Source organism: Corvus hawaiiensis, chromosome 3, assembly GCF_020740725.1.
Source record: "Corvus hawaiiensis isolate bCorHaw1 chromosome 3, bCorHaw1.pri.cur, whole genome shotgun sequence".
In the NCBI taxonomy this organism is placed as follows: domain Eukaryota; kingdom Metazoa; phylum Chordata; class Aves; order Passeriformes; family Corvidae; genus Corvus; species Corvus hawaiiensis.
This window is the reverse complement of record NC_063215.1, coordinates 66,029,280-66,057,005: the sequence shown is the minus strand read 5'-3', so window position 1 is coordinate 66,057,005 and position 27,726 is coordinate 66,029,280. Positions and strand designations below refer to the sequence as shown.

Sequence of the window (27,726 nt, the reverse complement as noted above, 5' to 3'; positions counted from 1 at the left end):
CATGTGAAATGAAGTGCCAGTGCAGAAATTCAGCCTAAAAGGGCAGCTCCAAGGACAGCCAGAGCTTGCTTGCTCTCTGTGGGACATGCAGGGCCACACAGGCTGGCACTTCAGCAGCCCCGAATGGTCTTCAGTTTCTGGGTGAGACAGATGTGAGGGCAACAGGTACCCAGATCAGTGCTTGCTGCCATCCCCAGCTTGGCACATTCAGAGCACCCTGGATGTGGGCAGTCATCCACACCCAGCAGTGACCGCTCCAGGGACCCTCTGTGAGAAGTTCATTGCAGACTTAGCACTGAGCAGCCTGACTCCCACTGTGAGCAGGAAGGCTGCCTTTAAATGTGTGCTGGAACTGCAGGTTTCATGGAGAACACCAGGCCTTCTTGTTTCCTCACTCTGTGCCCAGCTCTTTGCTAGGAAGGTCCCACAGAGTTCACTAGGACTGTCCTGTATTTAAAAGAAATATCTGCTAGTTTCTGGGCTGACAAGGCTGTGGCTCATACATGGGCACTGCCCACTCACGCAGTGGGATACGCAGCAGAGACGTATAAACCCTCCCTGGGCCCATAACTGGATCTAGCCTTGTGCAATTCTTTGCAAGATCAAAAGTACAACTGAGCACAAGTGAGGTCAAACCCCTGGATTTAGAACACCCATTTTTTTTAATGTTTCTGTGTTTGTTCTAAACAAGTATTTATTTTTCTTTATGCTGCACTTCCTTTTTCTCATGTCAGTATGGAAAAGAAGAAAATTAAATGGAGACATCCCTAACTATCCATCCCTACAGCTCTACTTGAATACATCACAGTGAATATTATCATTCATGGTAATATGAGACCGACAACATGGAGAGAACAGCAACACTGATGCCTATCACCTGGGCTACACTGCAGAACAGTGTGAGCTGTATTCTCAGCAGAGCTTTTTCTGGGTTATGACTCATGCAGAGCCCTGTTTTTCTGCTGCTCTCCCACATACTGAGACAAACAAGAGAGCTACAGTAAATAAATGAATAAATAAATAAATAACCAACTATTACTATCAGCCAGAATTCAATAAAAATGTAACATACTGCACATCTTGCATGCAGGTACACGGGGATCCTGAATCCAACATCACTTGTGCAATGACCTGTGCCTCCCCCCCTCCCACTCTGAAGCTTCAGCTGAAGCTCTCTTATTTCAGGCCTTCTTCTCATTTGCAGTCATTTACCTGCAGGAGTAGGCCAGCAAAGAAGAGAGGTTTTTGATGATTCTACAGCCAAGGAAGAGTAGGTGGAGAGGTTGGAAGGAAGAGCTAAAAAAGCCAGAGGAGGTACGCAGTAGGGTAATGCAGAAGCAAGTCTGGGCAGTGGGTGAGAGCTTGCTGACAGCGGCTTTTCACGCTATTGAAGACCTTTTCAATGATGTGGGTAGGGCTTGTGATTGTAAGGGTTTCAGTTTTCAGGTTTTTAAGGATGGGTATGTTTATGTGCCTCAGAACAGTTAAAGGCAACCAGATGGAAGTTACAAGAGTGAACCAGCATTTATCTGAGTTTGGTGGAGATCCCTCTTCTTCATACCCACCATAGCAAAGTTGAGCCTGAGCTACTTCAGAAGCTGAACTTTGGGGACCAGCAATCTTTTATTATCCAGTGGCCTTTGACAAAGTGAATTAACATAGGAGGCATCTGCATATCTGGATGGGAGGGGACATGTGCTCTATGAGCCTGCTTTTGTCTACATTGGACTTTGTCTTCTTGCTGGCTTAATGAAGGGGCAAAATCTTGACATAATTGGAAACTCTTGACTACCTGGAAGTAGGGACTGTCTTTATAATGTTCACCAAAATAAAGGACATCGGATAGCTGTGTACAACCAGCTTGAAACAGTAATAATAATACAAGCGCTCAAGTATGACACATTAGGATAAAATCAGGATGCACAGCCAAGTGAGTGACTTAATCTTGTATGAAGCTGCTTTTATTTGGAACCTTTTAAAAAGTGCAATAAATTCATTATTTTGGCTGAACTGGCTTAAGCACCTTAAACCATGGCAACAGCTTTCCAGTTTCTTGAGTATTAGGCTTTGGGGCTCATCTTTTTGAAATACTTAGCAGTTTCCTCCCATCCAGTCATTTTATGTTATTTTCCTTTTTTTTTTCAGGGGAAGGAGATTTTTTTGGTGTGCTAATACTGCAACAGTGAAGCTCTTCCCTCAGGCTGGTTTTATTTTGTGGATATCTGAAACATTTGGGATCAGATTACATACTGACAAGTAAGACAATGGCATTGCTGTAATGAGCTGGAGGCTAATTTATGGGCTTTGCAGATGTGAATGCATTACCATGCAAATCATGAGCAGCTCCTGCCTATAAATAAAGTAATTTACCTTGCCAAGGATGGCTGTCCCAAAAATATAATGAGTATTATAAATTATAGGCACGTGTCAGATTTCTACTTCCTTCGTATTCTTGTTTGGGCTTCTCTAAGGAAGTATTTAAAGATAAAATGTATAATACAATGCATGGCACAAGCAGTTACAATCTTTGCTGCCCAGCACTATTATCACCTTTTGCCAACTGCCACTCCTCCAATTGTTAGAAAAACTGCTAGTCAGACTTGTCAGCAGCTTTGAATAATATGTTCCTACATGGTAGTCCTCTGAAAAGAAAGGATGAATGGTGAATGCCCTAAGCAGTGGCGAATGCACTGGACTGTGGCTCAGAAGTTTTCTGTTCACAGCTCTGCCTCAGACACAGCTCTTCCTCAGACCTAGTGCGTGGCCTTTGGCAAATTTTTTAAGCAGTCCATTTCATAATTTCCTTAGAAATAAGCAACAATAAAGTTTGTTTTACCTGTGTTTCCTGTTCAAATGTTGTTTTGGGGTAAAGCCTGTCTTGGCTGTCTATCTGTGCAAGGTTGTTTGTGTTGGCACACACAGGACACACCTGGCAGCAGAAACAACAGCAGAAATAACTTCTGAAGTTACAGCTTCAGAAGATATTTAGGAATTAGCTCAATACAATGGGTGCAAAAATCTAAGGTGGGTTTTTTTTTTTTCAAACTTGAAGAGAATTTAATGAGACTGCATGTAATCATGTGACTTGCATTATCAAGTCATGAACTCATGCAGGACGGATGTCTCTATGATTTTGCCAGCTTCCTGCCACTCCCTACTTCCCCAAAACACCTTTTAATGACAGAAGAGCAGAAACAGCAAAACCAAAGAATTCCTACAAGCTTCACCGAAAAACATTGCCTTGTGGAGGAGAGAATCCCAAAGTATTGCCTTCCTCCCCTAAGGAGAAGTTCTACAGTGAGCTTAGAGAGAAACTCAGAATTGTTAAATTTTGCTGCTAGTGGAGCTGCTTGTTTCTTCTTAAAATCGTATTTTTGAGGTTGATTCCAGTGGAAGAAAAATCAAAGTGGAATAGGCCTGCTGGAAACAAGGCTCACTGACAGCTTTGCTTATTTTATGGACATATTACACCAAGCTAAGCCTTTGCCATCTGCTCTGCCCCCAGTTGTATATGGAAAAAAAACCACACCAACCAAACAAAAAGAACAAATCACAAGAACATCAAGGAGATAAAAGTGATTAACTGCCTGTACATGCTCTACCAACTATGCAGCTTGCACTGAAGATGTTCTTTCTCATGATTCAGACACAAATCACAAGGAAAACAGTTCACACAAAACACAGTAAGTTTCCTGCTGAGCTGGAGTTTTCCTGAACCAGACCTGACTCCACAGGAGTGTTCAAATGTACTTATATGAAATTATGTGATCTTTATATAAAGAGTGTTCTTAATAACTTTTATATTGTTTGCATCTCAGGCAGTAAGGTACAATGGGGTGTGCTCACAGCATTGCAAATACTACAGTGGCTAACTGCAATTCACAGGAACAGCCTTTAAGAAGGCAGGCATGCAGGAGGGAAGGCAGGAAGGCAGGAAGGCAGGAAAGAAGGCAGGAAGGCAGGAAGGCAGGCAGGAAGGCAGGCAGGAAGGCAGGCAGGAAGGAAGGCAGGAAGGCAGGCAGGAAGGCAGGAAGGCAGGAAGGAAGGCAGGAAGGCAGGCAGGCAGGAAGGCAGGAAGGCAGGAAGGAAGGCAGGAAGGCAGGCAGGAAGGCAGGAAGGCAGGAAGGCAGGCAGGAAGGCAGGAAGGCAGGCAGGAAGGAAGGCAGGAAGGCAGGAAGGCAGGCAGGAAGGCAGGCAGGAAGGCAGGAAGGCAGGCAGGCAGGAAGGCAGGAAAGAAGGCAGGCAGGCAGGAAGGAAGGAAGGAAGGAAGGAAGGCAGGAAGGAAGGAAGGAAATGCTGCTGCCCTCCCCAGAGAGTCATGTGTATGCACATACATATACTGAAGCATCCAAGGACTAGAATATGTGAGGTATGTTAACTTGCGTTTTGGGCAGGGTTATGGTAGCTACAGGATTTGCTTCCAGTTCTGAAGGGACAGCCTTCTACAGTGCTGATAGGAAGCTGTGTCTATGGCCAATAACAGTAAATTAGCTTAAAACATCTTGCACAAGGCTGAATGGAAACAAATGGAACTTCAGAGTTTAATTTTAAAAAGTTATTTCTATTTCATATGTGTTGTACTTCAAAATCATGGCTAAAGCAACATGACTAAATCCTCTTATTCTGATATCTACATCACTATTCATTAATGGGTCAATGATGCTCTGTTCTGCACCATAAAGATCAGCTTACCCTTGGCCTGGACAACAATTGAATTAATTTGTTCCCAAATGAAGAAATTATTCAAAGTAGACCCTTGGTGTTTAAGAAGATAATGTTTTCAACTTCCACGAAGATTGGAAAAGGCACAGTAAATAAAATGAACAATTTTCTCATTACTAGTGACATGCAACTACATGAAATCAATATTGTATCTGTAATACATATGTCATTTATAAAGTTGGCTGGCATTATAGGTGGCACTACCTCAAGGTTACCTGGCAACTGCCACAGTACAATCTCATTTTCACCCACTTTGTCAAATACTAACTGGGGCTGAAGTCTTCCATCTGGATGGGAGCAGGGGCAATTGCTTTGCATTTCAATCAGATTAGTTTCACTACTTCTAGACCAAAGAGAGAAGATAATGTTTTGCCAATTTTAATGCAATCTGATAACCTTTGAGAAGATGTCCCTGTTTGTTATCATGAAGAATTAAAACAAAATGCAAGACTGGCTTATGTATCTGGGTTATGCTTTTTGCTGCACATTGAAAACTTGTCCAAATCTGTACAAATTTCAGCAAATCATCTTACACATGTCCAGTAAGGTGACTAGTTTTTATCAGTTCTTACGGATCAAATGTGAGAGAACACATTGCAAAAGTAAGGGGCTATGGTAGAAAAGCTGCTCTTGAGACACAAAATCACACAGTTCTGCTGGTTGCAATTGTTTCAATAAAACATGAGAGAAAAGAGTTGCACAGGACCAATCATATACTAATGAAATCAGTGAGACTTACAGTAAGACAGAAAGCAAGAGTACTGGTAGGCATATATAAGATCAAACCATCAAAATCCATTTGTGCTGTATCCCTAAAAATAGTCTTTGTTCTTTAAAGGACCATCCTTTTAATAATCTCCCCAAATTTCAATATTTTTTTTCTTTCTGCTTGCCCTAGTACACTGAAGATAGCACGAAGTCCAGTTTGACTACTAGAAACCAGATGAACCTGTAGCCTTGGTTATTAGATCTGTTTTCCCCCAAGGTTTTTCATTTCTAGACTGAGTATATTTGATCTGGAAGCTACTGAAATTTAAATACAGAACTCTGCAATGCCATTCCTTGAAATCCCTTTTCAAAATACATGTTGGGAAACACTATATTTCTGCTAGATTTTTCATTTAATGCAAGAGAAGTTTTCAAAAATTATACACATGGTTAGTGGTGCTCTCCCTCAGGTCCACAAGGTTGGGTGCTTGTGTGACTATTGCTGTAACAAGAGCTTTTGTGAGGTTCAATATCACTTAGCATTGGATTTTCAGATCATGAATTAAAGGCAATTACTGTCTACTCCCAGCAAGTTGGAAGCTGAATGCTCTACTCTCTCTGATTATAGCTCCAGAGAGTACATGCCAATAACAATCTGAACATTGATTTCATGTTGATTAATACTAGTAGTGAAATGTAAAAGGACATTACTCAACGTACAAGTTCATCAGTCAGTTTATAGCAAACTGGCCTCTTGAAGAACATTCCAAGAAAGCTTCCAAGTGTGTGGCTATACCACAGGTCTACTTACTGGTCAACTTTACTGCTAATATGCAATTTAAGTGTGAAATTCAGAAAACCAGTCCTGTGCCCAGTCAGATGACAGAGGGAGATGTACAGGTAATTGATAGTCTTTTCCAACCTAATTGATTCCGTGATTCAGTGATACCTTTAAGATGAAAACTAATGTCTGCAGGGACAAGAGCAAATGGGGTGTAACAGATCTTTACACCCTTTGGAAGAACTTTTGGAGACCAGGACTTACTTCCCTTGAAATAAGTTCCGTCTTATTATTGCGAGGAAAAGGCTTAATAAATAGGAACTAAACTATGATCTGAAGCTAACTATCTATCTTAATTCAGAACATTTTATCTTTTAAATCTTTTAAGTTGCTCTTAAAAAATAAGAAAAATAAGCACCATTGACTAACAGAGTCAAACTGTATCTCAGAGAGTTTGGGAGCAGCACGGAGAAGAAGAAGGAGACTTCTTTCTTGTGTTTATATTGAGTATTATACGAATGCATAAAAAGAAGGCTCTGAATTGAATTTTCCCACTATTGCATTGTAAACCTGAGAGCAATGGCCCAAAACCAGGGAATTCATCCCAGATTGATCTGTGGCAGAACAGAATCTACATATTAACACTATTAAACATCTATTTAACCTGTCCCCTTGTGTTTCTCTTTACTTTGCACCATACTTAACAAATTCAGAGATTTGTCAGGGAGTGGTCCTCTATTAAAATTTGTAATAGTGGCACGAAAATCTATTTATCTATTTCAAAAAGAGCATAGTACGTTGAAAATTTGTATAATGTTTAACTTTTCTAGGAGTATTTCTAGTACTTCTACACATGCATTTATATGCTTAACAATAAATGGGCAGTGCAAATCACAATCCATTTCCTGGCCAGTAGAGATGTATTTAGTTAGACCTTGCTGACCTTTCTTGACTATGTAACACAAGCCTCTGGCAGCTGCAGATGCCATGATGTCCCTGTTTCCTCATAATGAGGAAAGGCCACAACAGATTGTAAAGCAGGTTATGGACACAAATATGTATAATGCATTTGTAACTTTCAGTGACCTACATTTCATACAGCTACATGACAAGTTACCAGCTCAGTCACTTTTCAGAGACAGCTTCAGAGTTTGGGCTTGTCCATTTTGCATATTCCAAATATATGATGGCCAGATGATACAATCCTTTTGTATTCAGCTTTTGAATGGACTGCACTTTTAAGTTTTCTTTCCATAGATTAAACTAGGGGAATCCTCTAGATTATGGGAGAAAAGTGGGACTCTGAAGTTTAGTTTTCTGGCTGACTTGGAACTCTTGTGATATTAAGGTTAACTCCACAGTTACTTGTAATTTTCTTGCCCCTCAAAGCCTTTTCAGTGGAGTCTGATGGAAGCAAGAGAGCTTTGATTGCTCAAATCTTCACGCTGCCTTTTCCCATGTACTCACTCTTCTTCACAAGCTCTTGTATTTCAGGGTAGAGAAGAACTGGAATTAGTACAGTGAAGGGCAGTCTCCTATGAATGACTAAAAATCATTTAGGGAGAAAGATTAAATGGAATAGTCCACTGTAGACTGGAATAAAAACAGCTGAGGGAGAACATGCTCAATGCATAAAGAATCATGAATGGTGGGGAGAAATTAGGGGATGCTTATGCATTGCTTCTCACAGCACAAAAGGTAGGTAGCATCAAAAAACTAAGCAAAAAGAAGCTAAAACTGGTCAAAAAAGAATTTTCTTTTGTTTACATACAGCTTGGCTGTGGAACTCACTGCCAGAGGGTAGTTGTGCAGGTCAAAAGCATAAAAAAGATTCAAAAGGAATTAGATACATTCCCAGAAGAAAAATCTGCCAGGTATTACTGAATACATGAAGATAAAAACCACTGTCTCAGGAAGTGCCTAGTCTGCAATTTAACAGAAACTGGGAGATTTTAGCAGAGGAAAAGGCACTATACTCTTTCTGCCCTTTCTTTAAGAATGCCCATCTAACTTCTGTCAGAAATACACTACTGGGTAAAAACGATTTTGATCTGGCCCAGAATAGCTGTTCTGTGTTCCTGATGCCTTATTCAACTGCCTTGGCAACTCTGCAGGGATGAAAAGATTATGGTAAATTGAAGACAGTTATGGGGATTTTTATTTTTTGTCTGTCTTTGCAGAAAATATATCTTCAACAAGGCCAGAAAGTCTTATCTCGTATTTCTACCCTTGCATGGATCCGAAGACTTTACATTTGCTACAACTGCTCTTCACAGAATAATTGTTGTGAGGCTGTACCGAAAAGACAGTGCTGAATATATGTTGGCTGTATTTACAGCTCCCACTCCAGAGGCTTTTTCTCCCTAACTCTGTAATCCTGCACTGAGCAGGTGCCTAATGTGCTTTGCCTTGCTCAGAAAGGTCATACTTTGAAGGGCACAGAAAGTAGCAGCAGCTCAGCAAGGACTTCATTGAGCCCTCAGCTCCAGCCTCTGGTAACTCCCTGTGTAATCAGGCAAATAATGACAGATGCCACCCCATCATCAGTGGTGTGCTTACAGTCTAGACAACCAAAACCGAAATCCTGAAAAGGGTCTTGCTTGTCTGAGTCTTGATGCCCTCTGGGAGAGGGAAGAAAGAGTACCTCCATCTGCTATGAGGTGTCACAAAGGTGGTGATGAGCCTATGTTCCAGCTACAGCTCCCTCCACTTGAATTTTTTTTAGCAATTTATCCTTCGTAAGGGGAGTCACATGTACAGAGCTTCTTGAGCAAAACAGAGCCCAAGCTTCTTTTGCAAGGGCTGGTCAGTCCTGTCATAGGGGTGCTTCTGGGAAGAGTAATTTTGAAAAATCTGGCAAGGCATAATTTTTGAACCATGGAACCAGGTGGTTTTCCTGTCATTAGAGGGAATTTCTTAGTATTTTGTAATTAAATTTGAAGGAAGTTCTCAGGGACACAGCCCATCTTTTTGGTCCACCCTTTCCAGCATCTGCAGTATACAATGAGATCTTGACAAAGAATATTGTTAAAATGGCCAAGGCACAGGTGATAATACATGAGTGATAATGACTAATAGAAAAGATATGTGATTATCTTGCAGTCTAACGTGCCTTTAAACTTTGGGAAACAGTACATTTCTACTGTACTTTTTAATTCTTTTTTATGTTCCCAAAGACTAGAATTACAGGGCAGACAGGTGTGTGCTCAGAGCTGTGAATGTATCCCAGGATACAATCAGTATTCACATAATGCAAAAGATCAGTAGCGCTGGCATGGCCAGGTGAGTGTTACAAAAGCACACTGTGTATCTGCCACTGCATCTTAGTGATACATGACTACTGCATCCTGCAGATACCAGATATGCATAGGAGCCTTCTGACTTCCAGTTGGACCAGGCTTCAGCTCTGCAGGAGATCAACAGCACTGACTGCTACTGCTGTAGAAGGCTGCTTTCAAAAGCCAGGACAAAGCAAGGAGGACTTCTGAGCTGTAAGGATGACCATAGAAAGCTTAGTTTTTTCTTCATGGCAAGACAGGAGGCTTCATCACCATCGTCCCTACTCTGTAGCTGGACTTCCAGACATTGTGACATTTTAGGACATTTGTCTTGAAACCGAGTCCAGAGCGCATGATTAAATATGACCTCCTCCCTAAGCAAAGCTTATTCACGGAGTAACTTCCAGCAGGACATGGTTACTGTGTATTTACGTGAGTACTATAGACAACAGACTCAAGGACTCATGGACTTCTGTCCATATGGAAATGGAGGGCCTCACGTGAAAAGTTTCAGCAAGCTGACTCATCGTACTCTGACACATACGCTCGGGAAGAGTCATCATGGCTCACTTGTTCCTCCTTCTGCATAGTCTTACTGGCAGACCTTAAGATGCTCTAGAGAGCCTGAACATGACCTTCATTTCTCACAAGATGATGACATTACTACTGAGAGAAAGTGTTTAGCAGCACAGAATCCATGTTGCTTGAACACACTGGACAGTGAGTGAAACACGAATACAAATCTTGGTTCAGTGACATCGAGCATCTATGAAAAACACTATAGCTCTGGTGAACATGCCAGCTGCAAAGACCTTCCTATAGGGACTACAGAGAAATTAACCAGTATGTTCATGATGCATATAGCTAGAAATAATCTGAAATTAAAAATTAATTCAGTTTCATCCGTGGTTCCCTGAAAATAAGCAATTAATTATTTACTACTTATAGATACATATTTATCTTTTATGTTCCAGCGATCCAAATGAACTCTGGTACATAATTTCCTCATAAAAAAATACCTAAATCACCATCATAGTCCTTTTTTCTGTTCCCCCCCCCCCCCCGGAAAAACAAAAACAAAGCCTTGAAAAGCCAGAAACCCACCCTCATGCTCATTTCCACTAAGCACAACACAGAATAAAGAGGAAGCACATGGTTGGGAAACAATTCATCATCACTTCAACTTGAGCCTTGACGTACAGCATCATAGTGCCTTGACAATCTCAGTCACCAGCTATCACGAGATTTTTCGTTCTAAGGAAGGTGGCAGAGCATGGTCTGACGCAAGAAACCTTGGGAAACTACTTTTAGTTTCTTAGAGGTTGGTTTATGGCCTGAAATTGGAAGCTAAATGGTATTTCTGTTAAAGGTTGGGGTATTTTGGTTAAGGTTTTTTGTTGGTTGGTTGGTTGGTTGGTTGGTTGTTGTCAGGCTTTTTGTTTGGTTGGTTGCTTTTTTAAAATTCTTAGTATTGTAGCAATAGGTTACACCTTTCCACCTCCAGCAATAACCTATCCACCTCTAGACCTTTCTGGCATCATTCTAAATCCTTTTCTTTTCTGACAGGACTTTTAAATTCTGGCCTTAAAAGGCAACTATGGATTATGCATTCATTATATGTCTGAACACAGGATGAGCTCTTGTAAGTATTTGGACAAGGGACAGCCTTTGAAAGCCCAATATCCTATGGGAAATGCTATGGCTGATTCACCAGGTGCCAATATCCTGCCTGGTAATTCACCATTGGTACTCTTCCAATTAGCAGTAGGAGACATAACCGCTAATACTGCCAGCTGCTACCTGGAATGCCTTTCTTATCTGCTGTCTTTTTCTTTCCATTGTCTGCTTGTCTTCTTGTCTCTTTTAAGAGAGATTCTGCAAGAAGACGACGACGTTGTAACACTCAATTAACTGATGCAGTCACAAAAAGGGCGAGTAGCATATAAACTACAGATAAGACAGGGAAACATCAAACTGAAGAAGGTAGGAGGTTTGATGGGTAGGAAGCATTCCAGGTGTGAAGGAGAAGGTCTGAGCTACTGGAATGGCTGTTCTTTCTTCTGGAGACTGGCTTGTTGGGGACATTAAGGTGTGCGTGCCTGTGAAGGCACAGACAAGTAGCTTAAGTCGTGACCTTCTGCACTTGCCAGCCAGGAAGAAAGGCGTAGATCTCACAGCCACTTACTTTACCCCACTCGTTTCAGGCTATACCCATAGCCGGCACACACGCCGGTGTGCTGGCCTGGCTCCCTGCGTCCGGCCCGGTGCGGGAGCGCCCGCGGCTCCGCAGGGCACTGCGGGACACCGGGGCTGCGCTGCGGCAGCGCCGCCGGGAGCGCGAACCTGCCCCGCAGCCCCGGGCTGTGCTCAGCAGCAGCAGCAGCCGCGCCGCGGGGCCGAGCGCACACCCAGCGCCCGCCTCCCGCTGCCCGGGGCGGGCGGGCCGGGGCTGCCGGCGCCCCCCGCCCGCCGGTCGCCATGGCGACCCGCCTGCCCGCCTCCCGCGGGGCTGCTGCCGCCGCACGGTCCGGCCCCGGCTCCGGCGGCACCGGCTCCGGCGGCACCGGCTCCGGCGGCACCGGCTCCGGCGGCACCGGCTCCGGCGGCACCGGCTCCGGCGGCACCGGCTCCGGCGGCACCGGCTCCGCTCCGTTCCGCGGCTCCTTCAGCCCCAGCGCCGCGAACAGAGTCCCTGCGGTCCCGCGGGCAGGGCCAGGCCCGGCCCCAGCCCCGCTGCGCCAGCGGGGCCTGCCCGGGGTGGGAGAGGAGGAGGAGGGACTCCGCAGCGGCAACAACTGACGTGTCCCCGCCATGGAGCTCGGCGTGATTCATCAGCGGCGGCGGGGCGGCAGCGGGGTGCCGTGCTCCGCTCCCGCGTAGGCACTGCCGCGGCGGGGGCAGCCCCGGCACCGCTCTGCCGCCCGTGCCGCCCTCCTCCTCCTCCCTCCTCCTGCTCGCCGCCTCTCCTCTTCCCCCGCGGCTAGGCGAGGATCCCGGGGGAGGCAAGATGGAAGAAATCCTGCGAAAGCTGCAGAAGGAGGCGTCGGGGAGCAAGCACAGGGCCATCAAGGAGAGCTGCACCTCGGCCATCGGTAAGGGGCGCGGGCAGCGGCGCCGGGCTGCCCCCGGGAGAGCGGAGCGGGTCAGCAGCGCCGATGGAGAGGTTTTGTAACGGCGGGGGCAGGGAGACCGCAACAAACTTGTTCCGCGCCGGCCGCTGAGCCTCCAGCGGCTGGGAAGGGAGCGGAGCACCTGGGCCGTTCAAAATGCCCGGGAGCTCCGCGCTGCTGGAAGGGGCCGTGTCACCTGCTGCCGGTCCCGGAGAGCATCCGCGCCCCTCGCCTTCCTCACCTCCTGCATCTGCTTCGTGGCTCTTGCGAGGCAGATATATGGGTATCAGTAGCTGTCAGTTTCCATGTACGTTTTGGAGGTGCTATCTTTTCCTTAAAAGGCCCCCTCCGTCCCTTAAATCATCGTAAAAAAAACATGCAGTGCAGTTTTTACGCTGTCTTACGTTCGGGAATCTATTTTAAAAGCTAGAAGTTTTGTTTTACTGGACTCCATGAGCTCTTTTATCCTTGCTTTATAATGATCAGTATAAAGAATTAATCTTTTCAGGCAATATGAGCTTAGGTACATTTCAGCATCCACCCATTTTCAGAGATTGTTTGTGGCTTGGAGTGTTTTTTGACACTAACAACCTGGAACACCAATCATCAAGAACCTTTACTTAAATCAGCATAACTGGGATACTTTCAATTGCTTTTAATATTTTTTTTTCATCCATACATAGCTACAACATTCTGTGGTAGATCAGACCTGTTGCTGTCTTATTACTGGCCTTTCATCTTGATGTTGCATGGGTTGCTTCATTAATTGTGTGTTAGTCTTGCACATGCAAATATCCTCTATATTGTTCCAGTTTTAGTGTATGTGCTGCCGAAGTGCTGATAAGTGAAAGGGAAAAGATGGTACTATGTGCCTTCTCATTGGGCATGCAATGTCCTGACAGATTTATGCAAAGCTTTGGCAACTTAGAGCAGAACCTCTAGTAGGTGTAGACTTTAGGATCATTGGGTTGGAGACTGTAGCCAGATGTATTACTGTGGTTGAACTCAGAAGTTTCTTTCAAAAGCCCTGTTGTTTCCTTTAATTATACAGAAACCTTGGATTCTCCCGATGCTGCTATCAAGATACCGCCCTATCAGCTGAGGTAAGAACATTGAACTTGAGTTCTGTAGAGCTTTTGAGTATTTGTAAAACTGAAGCAAAAATTTTGAATTAAAAGTGAGGTAGACAGAGGAGTGGGCTGCATCTATGTGATTTCTACAGTTTGTAGATATACATATCTACATAATTTTCTGATGAGCCCTTGGCCTTTGGCCCTGAACAAAATGTAAGGAAATGTGTTAAAAGGGGCATGAGTAGGTATAGTGGTGACATTCGTTAGAAAGGAGGGCTCTCTTATGGTCTAAAGAGTTTCCCTTCTAAGTTCCACCTTTCACTATAAGCAATGATACTTCTTAGTTCTTCTCAGTGTGCTTGTGTTCTTTTAAATCTAAATCAGGTTTTGTTACTGGAAATAAATATTCTAGAAACTGAAAAGTTATATCATCATGTAGCTAGGACACTGACTAGGAACTAAAATAATACAGTTTCTATGCCTGCTTCTTCCTCTAGCCTGCTAGATTATCTTGATTGAGCCTTCTTCCTTCTTCCCACCTCCATTTGTACACATATAAAATGGGAGAGGTGGCATGACCCTCATTTGTCTAGCTATTTCAAATCTCATTTTGGAAATTGTCATTGTTACGGAGTAAATAAATAAGCAAAATTATTCACTGTCCTTTCTGACAGAACCATTAGGAATCATCAAAAGAAACTAGCAAGTGCACTGCTTAAAACAGAAGCACGTTCTTTCACACAGCTTAATAGTTAAGATGTGAAATGCTTAGGCTTGCCTTATTAAAGAATGTATGGATGCTGAAAGATTGCATGTGTGCAAAAAGCACCTCAACAAATCCATGGAAGAAATTGATTGAAATCTATCAGATGCACAGATACCCTTCTCATTCAGAAGTACTTTAATCAGAGACGATGGAGTTTATAAAGGAGTATGTAGGAATGTTGCTGTATATTTGGCCTGTCCTATGGTCCTCTTAGATATCCACTGTGAGCTGCTGACAGAGAGAACATTTTTTTTGCCACAATATTACTCCCTGGGAGTGTTTTTATCACCTCATTATTCCCTACTGCTCCTTTCAGATATGCTTTGCAAGGAAAGTTAGGGATTGAATAGCTGGTTATTCCAGAGCAGTCACCAAATAGGGAAAGAATAGGCATATTTCTTTTGCCACTCTAAAATCCAGTAAGCTGCAGTCCACAAGAGGCCTCAAGTCAACGGGGGATGGATGTAATGCAGGTCTGACGTGACCTGAGCCAGACACATGCATTTCCAACACAGGATGGAAACAGCTGGATGACTAATTCCCAATAGGTCCATTAGAATTATGTTTACTTGACACTGTGGCTGGAGAAAACTTGGCTCTTCACCTTCCCATTTATCAGCCTCTATCTTTAATATGGTGTGTGGTCTCTGCTTTTGAGTGCTATTGTCATTCCCTATGAATTAGTTAGCTAGCTGTTACCACATTTCTTCCTTTTTCATTTGCCTACTACCTCTTTACAGAGAGGCCTTTTTCTCTTCTTCCTCCACTGTTCTTAATGATGTATTTGTTTAGTTGGGGTGTTTTTCCCACTGTAAATCCCAATCTTTTAAAATAAAGCTAATACCTTTGCAGGTGTAGCTATGATGAGGTAAACTCTTAATGTTAGACTTGTCAGTAGCAATGCACTCATTATTACTGGATGTTTTGGAAAATGAAAGGTACAGAAGAGCATTTGGACAAAAACTTTTATTGTGGGGTCCTTGGTAAGGCTCTGCCACACAACCTTAGGTAGTGTGGGAGATGTTGCTAAACTTAGCCTTCACTCTCTGATAACAAGCTACTGCCAGGCTCTGGATCAGCACACTGGGCCACATCTTGGGTTGGAGTTCACCTGCATGACGTACAAATTAGATAAAAGTTCTTCACTTGGTATTTGTTAAAAAGCATGGTTCCTAACACTGGAAAAGAATAGCCTTGAAAGTAGAACAACAGCTGCGACCAGAAATACAGACAAGATACAGGATGGAGATGTCCTGGCCGTGCTTCTTTTCTGCTTGCATCTTACATCAGGTGCAGATTGTATCAGCTGTTGTAACACAGATCAGCCTCTGGCTGCTCGTCCACTTGGAATCTGAATCTCCACTTCATACTTAAGTTCTTTTCTTTCTAGAACTGAAGAATGAAGGCTGCTCACAAGAATGAGAATGTGTAAACTGTATACTCACTGTTTTTACTTATAAAATAGAAAGCCATTTTCTGCTTCTGACACCCCAGTTCTAGATGAGTAGAGGTTCTTCATAATATTTTCTTTTGTAAAATCATGGTCATAGTGTGAGAATGGGGAGGACAAGGTATCTCTGCTTTTCCTCGGTCTATGACCATTTGAGTTCAAGGGGGTTCTTACATGTATTATATCAGCTACATACTTATCTCCACTGTAGTATTGGGATAGATGACTTCTGTGTTCTGGCTTGCTCCTGACCTATCCATAGTTTTGCATTGTGTTGGACTTCAGTTACTGAACATGAGGCAGACCACATTACAGTTCCCTGATGTCTGTGCAATTAATTGGGGGCTTCAGCTGTAGCATTTGCATGGGAGCTGTTTCCAGCACTTGTCTGGTAGCAGTTTAGATAGCATATGTCTGCTATGTTTGGGAGCACCTGAGGTACTTTTGCCCCAAGGGAGTCCCAGTGACTGGACATCCAGGCTGGAATGTAATTCCTTAATTAGTTTGATAGAGATTTGTTGGGTATATCTTCAGGGAGCTAGATGAAACTATTTTGCTGTTCAACTTCCTTTGATGTTAATTTGACTTATTAATCCAAATCCCAGTTAATGACCTTGCATATTGATTCTAGTGAGGGGCATTATTTAAATGTCTCACTTCCTAAAGAAATACAAATCTCCAACATATACGGAGTTTCCTGCAGAGTCTTGTCAGCTCTGCCTTGAGATAGAAATATGTGTGTGATTTTTCAGTACTTTTAACTTATGATCAGAGTATTGGGTGAGGGTGTGAGATAGTAACAGAGATGAAAGTGGATCAAGATGGAAATGGACTTAAGTCTGTTCAAGGCTTTGCTATAGATATTCCATGAATTCTTGAGAAGGGAGAGTCACATAACCCATTGGGAACTGGTTTCTTGTTACCTGCCTAGTATGATGATATTTGTCTCTGAACATGAGTTGTGAAGATTGGATATATACTAAGGGCTTAAGGAGGCTGGGTGGCTGATTTATAAATAATGAATTGGGTAAGAGGAATTGATGTGCTGGTGTTTTAATTGGTGAATTGATCACATGGAGAATAGCTTAAGAGACCTTAATGTTGTCTGCCAGCAAACAGTTGTTTGCTACTCAGCTGGACTACATTCACTTCGGTATTTTCAAGATGGCAAATTCTCCCCTAAGGCCAGCACTATACACTGAACAAGGCTCTCTTCTTGGCTTGTTGTGATTTTAGAGGCTGAAATATGAGCTATAAAAGGTAACTGAACAGACACAAGAAAATGAGCTTTGAGAAAGAATGTTTGATCAGAGCAGTTTAATACTCATGAGGATTATCCACATATCAGAGAATAAAATAAGAGGATAGACAGCAGTTGCCCGTCACATACTGCTTTGAAAAAACTTGGGATTGCCAGAGTTTCTTGGAATGCATTATGTAATTAAGTCATGCCTTATAGGCTGTGTAAAACTTAGTGACTTGCTATCAGACAGACTTGCTACTGCAGAGAGGAGGTTGGTTGGGACTTCTGAGGGAGCTTCTTTTGGAAGGAATGCGAATTGGGTTTGCATAGCCAGGTTTTGGTAGCAGGGGGGCTTCTGTGAGAAGCTGCCAGAAGCTTCCCCCATGTCCAGCAGAGCCAGTGCCAGCTGGCTCCAAGACAGACATACCACTGGCCAAATCTGGGCCAGTCAGAATGGTGGCAACACCTCTGTGATAACAAATTTAAGAAGAAAAAAAGTTGTTTGGCAGATGTAATTGCTTCCAGAGAAGAGTGGGGTGAGAGGAACAACTCAACAGACACCAAGATCAGTGAAGAAGGAGGAGGTGCTCCAGGTGCAGACCATGGGCTGTAGGGGAGTCTGAGCTGTGCCCCTGCAGCCCATGGAGGTCCATGGGGGTGCAGAAATGCGTCTGCAGCCCATGGAGGAGACTCACAGTGGAGCAGGTGGATGCCTGAGAGGAGGCTGTGAGCCTGTGGGAGGCCTGTGATGGAGCAGGCTCCTGGCAGGTACCTGTGGACCCATGAAGAGAGGAGCCCATGCTGGAGCAGGTTTCTTGTTAGGACTTGGATCCTTGTGGAGGAGCCATGTTGAAGCAGGCTGTGACTCCTTTCCCTAAACAGTGGCAGGAGCAACATGTGATGAACTGACCATAACCCACATTCCCTGTCGCCCTGTGTTGCTGGGTGGGAGGAGGGAGGAGTGGGGGAAACTGTTTAGGTCTTATTTTACTTCTCGTTATCCTGCTCTGGTTTTGTTAATAATAAATTCAGTTAGTATCTCTAATTTGAGTCAGTTTTGCCTGTACCAGTATCTGGTGAGTGATCTCTCTCTGTCCATATCTCAAACCATGAACCCTTCATTATATTTTCTCTCCCCTGTCCAGTTGTGGAGGGGAGTGACAGAATGGATTTGGTGGGATCCTGGCATCCAGGCAGGGTCAACCCACTAAAATCACTCTTATATTTTGCATTGGCCTTTCAGAAATGATCAGTAATTCTGGAGATTACAGCTGGGAGGTCAGAAGTCAGTGGTGAGCCAGGGTCCTGTGTACTAACCAGCTCATGTCCAGTTCGTCTCTTCCTGTTTGTGTCCCAGTACTAATCATGTTGGTGCTAGCTTTTGAGGGCAGTTTGTGAACTTTTTCTATAGTCATGGACATTTGGGGATGAAAGTGATAGTTCTACTTTTTTTTTTTTTTTTTTTGATATCTCTAGATTTGCATCTGACATACTTCTTGAGAAGTATGCAGTTTATAATCTCTTAAATAAAACAACATGCTCACTCATTTTACCTTACATGTGCTCAACAAATAATAAAAGAAGTAATTGTGGTGTGATTATCACCAAACAGACAGTGCTATGGAGACTTTCAATCCACTTACCTTTGCAGGTAATTCATCCACTTGAGTCTTGGGATGCATTTTGCCTTCTCTATTGTGAAGAAACGTTTGTGATTTCATTGTTTCTGTCTTCTCCCATCTCTTAATTTTGTTCATATTTTCTGTTAGTTTCTTTCTGCTGGGGGAGAGTGGATAGGGAAGCTGATACATACATAGCAGATTCCCTGAACAGAAGTAAGGAGTGGGGAGGGAGGAATGGTTGTCTCTCGCATATCTCTCTCTCTCTATTTTACTCTCTCTTTTTTTAAAACAATTTGTTTCCTGGTCTTGCTGCCACAACCACCTGACATTAGGTGCTTCTGTGCTTTCTTCCTGGATGTGACTGCTGGATGTGACTCATGCTGCTCCACCATTACATGGTCACTATCTGGCATTCAGCAGGTGGATTATGAGTTCCCTGGCAGGCAGCTGGCCAAGAAGAGATTCTAGTGACAGTGTGGATTAATGACCTGCATCTCCCACGTTGGCAGTTTACAGCCTGGATCCAGGCTTTTGGGGCCACTTATGTAGTCCATTTGGTGTTTCGGATGGTGTATATGCACTGGTCTTGATTAAAATGTTGCACTCCCGGTTCTAATGTTGAGAAGTAGGTGAGGGAAAGAAATCAGTGTTTAGAAAGGCAATGTGGCACTAATACAGTATTTGGATCAGTCTGCATGTTTAATCTGGGATATGTAAGTGGCCCTATTTCTTGTCTAATGGGCAGGTATTTTTATCTCAGCAAAACTTTGCGTCTGTTCTGGGACCCCAAAAGACGGTAGTGTTGGAGAGGAAAGAGATATGTAGGGTCAGTTTCCATGAAGTGTGTCTGAATTCTTGGTATCAAGACAAGGTTCTGAAAGTGTTGGAAGGCCTCAGGAGTCCCTGAAAACCTATTAGCTGGGGTTATGACTCTTGAATGTATTGAGCAAGGTTTGCCATTGTTATGAGAAAAGGTGCACGGTTTCTGTTACTCGTGTGTTTGAGGTTTTTTTTGTTTGGCTTTAGTGGTGGTTTTTTTAAAGGGCAGTGCTTGCTCTTCCTGAAACTAACTTTCTGCCCTTCCAGCTGTTCTTCGTATTAGTGACCGGTAATATTCACCACTGCCTTGGGTCTTTGTTCCTTTTATAGACTTTTCTAAAAATTCATTCTACTTTTGTGACAAAAACCCACAGTGAATTAGTCTTGGCGGGGCTAAAGTTGATTTCCTTCATGGCAGCTGGTAGAGTGGGAGTGGGGAGCAGCTGGCTGGGGCTGAGGATGAGAGCAGCCATGGTTTTAACTGTTTGACTTCTAACAGCAAATGTAACTGAAATATTGCCCTAAAGGTCTAAGGATGTTAATGGGATAGCAGTGTGTGTGTTTGTTTTAAACATTTGATCATTTTCGGTGCTTGCAGAAGAGAAGGAGAACATCATGAGGCTTTTGATAATTGCCTTAGAGAATGAAATACGGTTGGGGGCGGTGGCACTGAAACTGAGAGGACTGTTTTCCTGCTAAATCATGCTTTACTCTGCTCTGGTCTTTGTGTGATGCTGTGCAAGTCATGACTTTTCTTTGTTTTGAAAATGAAGGGGTCAGTGGGAATAATGAAAGTCTTTTCTCACATTTCCTTTGTTTACATTCCATGCAAAGTAACAAAGCTTCAGGAATTTCACTGCCTTTCATTTCCTTGAATGTTTGTTTGCTTAAGAAATTGAATATGCTTAAGTCCAGTGAGTATAAAATTACGTAATGCACTGCAAACATGGGGATATTTTTAGCAACCATTAGGTCTGTCAAGATTTAGCACTGAACTGCTGTGAAAGTTGAATGGCATTGCAGATTACAGCATTGACCTTTAAAATGTAACTAGTAATGACCAGAAATATACCTCATTCTCCCATTTCTTCATCTGCCTTCTGTAACTCACAGCTGCAGTGGAGAAAATAAGGCAATTCGCAGGATGTCCATGCGATAGTACCTCTGTGTCTCTTTTTCCATTCCCTTAGCCCTACTTTCTCCCAGCATTGTAAAACTTCTCCTGATGGAAGCTCAATTCTCATAAGACATTTTATTTGTTATTTTCAGTGTACTTAAATTTTGAAACAAAAGTGCTTTCACTAGACAAATCCTTAGCTTTCCTTCCAGGCTTACCAAATACAGGGAAGAGAGGCTTCGTGGAACAGTTTGATAAGCTTTCAAAGTTGTGGGCTGAGCAAGTCCAGCTTGTCACCTCATCTTCATACTCCAATTCAAATGATAATCAACAAAATCACCTAAAGGATATAGATTGCTTTATAATTAAGACCTGGTGAGGTTTACATGTGTCATCAAATTCCTTAAGAGCAGAGTTTGTAAGTGGCTATGATTCCTTGTGCACAAAGGTCAAATATCTTTGGGGGTGGATGTTCTAGGGAAAGCAATGATAACATATCAGAGAGAGGTTAACACTAGAGCTTTGGAGACTGGAAGCATCTGATAATTATTTTGGCCTTGTCCACCTTACTTTAATATTGTGTAGAATCTTTTGCTTTCTCTCTTCCTCTCAAGTAAAGGTACGCCTTGTGCTTATGGGGTATTTTTGTTCTCTTTTGTTTTCGTCTTGACAACAGTGTCAGGCTCTGATCTAGGAACTTTCTGTTTCTGTCGAAATCAAGATGTTATTAGCTAGTATACAAGGAGGCAAATGACCTCAGAAGTGCTCTCCAGCTGAGTGACTGTGTTGAGGTACTTAATTATGATTGTATGAATTTTGTGGTCTTGGCTGCATTGGGTTGGCTGAAAGATTAAATTGTTCACGTTTGCCTTTCCCATGAGTAAAGCTATGCTGCTTCTGCAGTGGCAAATTCATTTATCTTGGAAAGGATATAAATAAAAAAGATTAGAAATACCATTATGTCACTTCTTTAATACCAAGCAGTTTTAAATTGCAATCTCATTCAAGATTCCAGGTTGAAAAAAAAAAATTATTAAAGTTCTAGCTAAGAAACTGTGTGAAATTACATTTAGGCATTATTCTTCATTTTCTCTTCCCTGTGTCATTAAGCATCCTCTGATAAGCAACTCATATTTCCCTGCAAAGGCAGGCTTATTTAACTGTTGGATGAAGACTTTGTGTCTTGGTTTGAAAAGCAAAAGGATTGAAGGGAAGAGGGAATACATGAAAAAAAGAGGAAGGAAAAATTAAATACTGCATTGGACGGAACTCTGAGAGACAGCTGATGTCAGCAGCTGAGGTGAGAAAATCGGACAGTGAAAGAAAAGGAGTGTTAACCTTAAGTCAGAGGAGAAGAAGCCTTTCCACTGTAACTGGATAAAAGCGAAGAGTTTTGTGCTCTGTAGGAAGGAAAAGAATAAGATTTTTTTAAAAAATAAGATGCAAGTGATAAGAAAGAAAAATGCAAATGCCTTCAGCCAGGAATTACAATTTCTTTAGTTATTAGCAAAGGTGGAAGCTCACCTGATATGTGCAAATATATGAGGCAAATCTCGTGACATGGGAAACATGCCCACAGGTGTCTCTATGCTTCTGACTAACTGGTGTAAAATCCTGGTCCTGTTGATGCAAGTCAGCATTTATATCTACATGGTATGGCAACTGTGTCCTAACTTATTTTTTTGCAGAACCTGTAAACTGCAACACTGAGTGTTTGTTCATTCTCGTGTAGCACTGTAGCGCCAAAGTTGCTTAATGGTGCATGACCGTCTTGTAGTGGCAGTGGCATAAAGATAACTTATTTTCTTTTTTCTTGAAAAGGAGGGTTCTAACTGGAATGCTTCAGATTTTGTCTTTTATCCTATTGCTCTACTATGTCTCTAATACTATTGACAAACTTGTACTTGCATAGAGGTACAAATTTTAGTGCTGGAGGGGTCTGTTGTAATCCTCTGGTTTGACTTCTTGCATTGTGGAGGTGGGAGAACTTGCCCTATATTTATATACTGTGGAGTCCAAACTTCTCTCTGAGCTTGACTGTAATTCTCTTTTTAAGTGGGATGATCATATTTCTGCAGGAATCATTTCTCTAGAATGCAAGCAAGGACTCAAAATCTTCCTTCTTCTTGAAGAGCTGTTACTTGGAAAAGAATGCATTTATTTCCTGTTCCTCGTCTGGATTTTAAATACTTCCATTATGAACCCTGAAATTGTTGGTGGAATCTTTTATCAATGTTCTCCAAACTAGCACAGGAAAAAAGATTTACGTTTCCACTTTTATACGTACATGTGTTCATATATACAATACTAGAATTTGTTTTATGTAAATTAAATCATCCCTTTTTGTGTGAGGACAGTGTTTGCTTCTGTTTGGTGCACTTAAGGGTAGCAGCTGTGGGTACTTGCAGAATTCTAAGAATTCGTCTTTACTGTTTATTTTCTCATCATGGGCCAACTCTTCTGCTTGAGTAAGTGGTGCTAATAATATTACACTGTGCTGCTCTGTTCATTTTAAGCTGCCAAGACGGAGAAGATCTTTTCAGCTGTTGGTTACTCTGACTAAAAAATGTCAGACTTTTGCTATGACTGTTATCCTGCCTAATAAACAGTGTATCAGAAAATGGCAACAGTGGTGAATGAAATTCTTATCTGTTCTTTGACTGGGTTGTGAATTATTCTATGAAATGCAAACTGCATGCTGATAAGGCCTTGAGGTTCTGAATTTTGCTTTTCCTATGTAATTTTCAGCAGGAAGATTGTGGAGGGCTGTGAGCCCTTGGAACAAGAGCCTTCTGCACTCCCTTGGAGGAGAGAGGCCTGAGGCCAAAAAGACTCTCCCCAGAGATAAGCAACCTTCCTCTGGGTCATGGTGACAAAGTGAACCACCCCCAGCATGCCTTGTTTCTGTATGGTAATAGCCTGTACCCCGTTGGCTAGTTGGTTTCTGCCCACCCCCTGCCTTTCCCATAAAAATCCCCTGTTTCTGCCCCTGACTAGGGAGCCTTTGTCCCTGGCCTCCCCTTCACAGGGACTGCTGGACAATAAAGGCTACCTCTTTGGAATAGCCAAACGAGCCTCCTGTCTCTCTGTCCCCGAGTTTGCCGTGGGTGATTTCACAAAGAGCTGAATCACAAGAGCTGGAATCACTCGTAGCAGAGAAGTTGCTACACTTGTTGGAGTCACCTACTGCCCAGGGAGGCCTGCGACCACCCCCGAAGAGCTGTTACTTGCAGGACACTCTCTCTAGGAAGGTCGCGGCACACCAAGTTGTCCACCCCTGGCCCCGTGAAAGCAAGAGAAGATAATGCAGAGAGCTGTCTTATTTTTAATCTTTAATTTTCAGAAATGGGATAAAAATAATATGATTATCACCATTAGCATGAAGGGAAGAATGCTTTATTTATTATGCCCTTTTCCCTAAGTCAGGGAGGGGAAGGTGTGCTGTGAGACTGTTCCAGGCATTAACAACAAGGAGTTAAGATTATTTCATTACAGTTTTGATCACGAGAGTGAATTAATGTGCCGTTATTCTTTTCTCACTAAAGGCTTTTTTGTCATTACAATGAGAATAGAAAGATTTTTATGATCTCTCTACTTACAATAGTAATTTGTCTTGCTCTGACCTTTCTGGCAGTCTGTTTTGACTGACCTCTTATAGCATCCCTTATTCCAGACCTGCAGGGAAAGAGGTTGGTTGACGAGCCACAGCAAGCTCAGACAACTGGAAAGGTTATTATAACATAGCATGCTGAATATAAAGGCTGTGTTTGTTCTCATGACTCATTCTGCAGTTGGCAAAGCTGACAGTCTCGGAGTGGGGTAGCTCAGAAGGGGCAGCCTGTGCTCTGGGAGGTGCTGGTCCTGGATTACACACTTGGTTTTGTTGCTGAGCTTTTTGCTTGCCCTGGCAGGCAGCTTCTCCTCATCCAAGTCAAAGGTGTTCCCTTCCTTTCACTCTCCCTCTGTGTTGTACTTGATGTGTTTCAGTCAGGGTTAAGTTGGTATTTGTGCCTCAAACTGTATGTAGTATGTATGTCCACACTGGCATGCAACAGTATGGATACTTAAGAGTTAGAGTGTGAAACTACTTTCTGTACATTCTGTAAATGGAGAATGTTCTTAAACATGTTTTGAAGTCTATTGTTGTGCACCAGCTTATTCTGAGAACTTCACTTATGTAAAATGCTTTACATGTGTAGCCCTGCAAAACCTGGATGAATTGTCACTTAACAGTACAGAACTGCAGATGGTGCAGTAAGCAGTGAGATCCTGTGGTGGGGGACCGCTCAAAACAGGGTGGAATTATAAAAGGACTGCAAGGTATAAGAGGAAACTTCATTCTCTTACTTCATTGCATTCAAATCCATTGAGCTAATTCTGGTCTGCATTCCCTCTTGTGCAGCCTTATCAAGCCCAGTTCTTCAGACCTTGGGAGGGACTGACTGTGTTAATTTGCATCATTCTCTCCCATTCTGCTTGAGGATTATCTGCCGTGTCCTTCGTGTTCTCCTGCTATCAGATGATGCATTTAAATGGCAGGTTGAACTGAAGTGTGGAAGGTGCTCAAGCTAATCAAACATTATAAGATATCTCTGCAGGTGTTTTATAGCTGTAGCATGGAAATGCTAAAGGTTTAATTGACTGAGTGTGTAATGAGAACAGGAAATGACACAATGGCAATTAATTTTCTCCAAGAATACAGTGGGAGCACAGTCTGCAGCAACCTTAATTAGATTTTCAGTTAAACATTTTTAGCAAGGATGGGAAGTTCAGCTAATTGAATCTGTTCTAATTTCCATCCTCCTGTTTGTCATTTTTTGCTCTTCTTTTTGGGACATATCTCAAAGCTCTCATTGTTCTCTGCTCATTGCAGTATGTGATGACAGATGGCAGGCAACATGCTGATGTGCAGGGTAGCTACACATAAGCCATAGGAGCTCCCACCTGTCTTCATTATCATGAAATTGAACTGGATCCACTGCACTGACTTATGACATTCTTCATTTTCCCCTCTCCTCCCAGTCTTCCTCCACTTTAATGTGAGAATAAGTTTGTTCTGTATTAATAATGCCCAAAATGTTTATATGCTGTTGCAAAAATCTGTAGAAAGTCTGAAAAAAATGTGGTGTTCTGCCCAGAAGAGATGCAGGTCTAAACAACCATCAGTTTTTAGCATCCTTCAGTTAGTACTATACACTGTAGTAATTTCTTTTCCTTCTTTTTTCCTGTCTGTTTCTGGCTGATTGAGTACCAGCTAATGCACAGGTACCTTGTTTTGGCACCTGTTGATCTGCTGATTTCATATGTGAGTTCTCCCCCAGAGGGTGATGATGAAAACTTCTTTAACAGAGGGCATGTAACAAAATCACAATGTAAAAGTTAGCACCTAAAGGTGCTTTCTGGATTAGAGATGTATTGCTGTGGCACCTCGCTTTTGCACTCTGCCTGCATGCTGTATATGTTCTTGGATCCAGGAAAAACTGGTGTTGGATATGTAGGTGATAGCCAGCTCTGTACTGGCTAGAAGATTGCTGTCTAAACCATGGAGCAGATGTTTTGGCAGCTTCTGTAGATCTGGATTGTATGCCACTCTTATGAGGAAATATTTTCTAGAAGCTCTGTAGTTTTGGATGCTACGCTCACAGGTTTCAAGAGTCCTTCGAGCTAAATTGATTCCAGAAACATTCAAGAAAGGAGCTTCTGAGAAATTTGGGCTTTGTGCCTGCCTGTTTCTCAGAATATCCTAAATGGAGCAAATGGTTAGCTTTTAGTTAGAAACCTATTTTAAGATATGCGTGTAGTCTGCTTCAAGTTCTTTAGAATTCATGTTTCTTTTAAAAAACTACTGTAGTGTTATGCCAAGTGGCCTTTTACAAGTTCCCATAACCTGTGAAGAAGGTAAAAATTAAAAGACCTGCAGATTCTTAAGAATATTTGCCAAGTACAGAAGCTTGCTATACTGCTTAACTGGGTGACGTGAACTTGCTTAACTGTGACTCTCAAGTCTTTAATTTATCATTAAATGAAGGGGTTGCGTTTCAAAGAGCAAATAGAAGATCTTTGCCCCTTGGGGTAGCTTGTGATTTGTGGGTTTTGAGGGGAAAGGTGGAGAGACAGGAATAATAACTGAACAAACCCAAAAGAGTTGATTTTCAGAGTGAAAAATCAGTGCCCTCTGCAAGCAGGATCCACTGGATGAGTTACAAGCTAGGTTCTCCAAAGGTAAATAGCCAGTGTTCAGTAATCTTCATTTATGTTTTTATAAAAAGAAAGTTCAGGTTGTAGACTGCCAGTTTAGTGAGAGGCTGGTAGGTTATGAGCAGACTGTGGATGACTTTGGGTAGCTTTGACAATGCCTCTGAAATGTCAGTAATCACTATTGCTCTAGTCTAGGGCTTCTCCTTAGCTAGCTGTGAAGGAAGGATTATTGATTTCCAGCTGGGTAAGAAGAGACTCATGTAGTTGTTTTCTTCTTAGCTTGCACACATTTGTCTCCATGGGGAGGAAATTAATGTGATTCCTAAAGGGCTCCTTGGGGTGGAATGCAGACAGTTGGAGTGCTGAGACTCTTAAGGGCTGGTACAAATGGTTTGCCATAAGCAAATATGTCTACACAAATGCAAAAAATACACTCTATGAACGTCTAAGTGCCTATTATGGTATGTAACCTAATGAAGTGCAAACCTTCAGGGAGCTGCAGTTGGACATGGGCTGAGTATCTCTGATCAGGAATGAGTTTCCTGCTGACTAGCAGGATTTAAAGGGCTTGTTATTATTAGGTGTTCATCAGATGCTGCAGCCCTTCTCTGATGTGGAGCAAGGAGTAAAGAGAGAAGTCGCAGCTTAGGGCACTGTTTGATTTGGTCACCTAATTAAATAAATTTGGTATCTGAGCACTGAATCAGAAGTATCTAAAATAATATCCTATTTAATAATTTATATTAATATTAAAATTGTGTTATTATGTAATCAGAGTACAGCTAAGTTATAATTGTAGCACATGCTAATTCAGGTGTAAACCAAAATCAGTGTTCATA

The 27,726-nt window shown here is 42.5% G+C and overlaps 1 protein-coding gene across 8 annotated transcripts in view; it reads left to right on the top strand.

Moving 5' to 3' along the window:
- The first annotated feature begins 12,113 nt into the window (after positions 1-12,113).
- ARFGEF3 (ARFGEF family member 3) overlaps positions 12,114-27,726 on the top strand; it is a 90,729-nt gene continuing 75,116 nt past the window's right edge. For 5 of the 8 annotated variants that reach the window (XM_048296347.1, XM_048296346.1, XM_048296345.1 and 2 more), the window contains exons 1-2: positions 12,115-12,581; positions 13,651-13,702. In XM_048296347.1, the coding sequence (XP_048152304.1) occupies positions 12,497-12,581; positions 13,651-13,702 (137 nt within the window). In that variant the 5' untranslated portion in view covers positions 12,115-12,496. Of the gene's footprint in view, positions 12,582-13,650; positions 13,703-27,726 lie in introns of all 8 variants that reach the window. The other 3 variants (XM_048296342.1, XM_048296341.1, XM_048296348.1) reach the window with 1 other exon arrangement.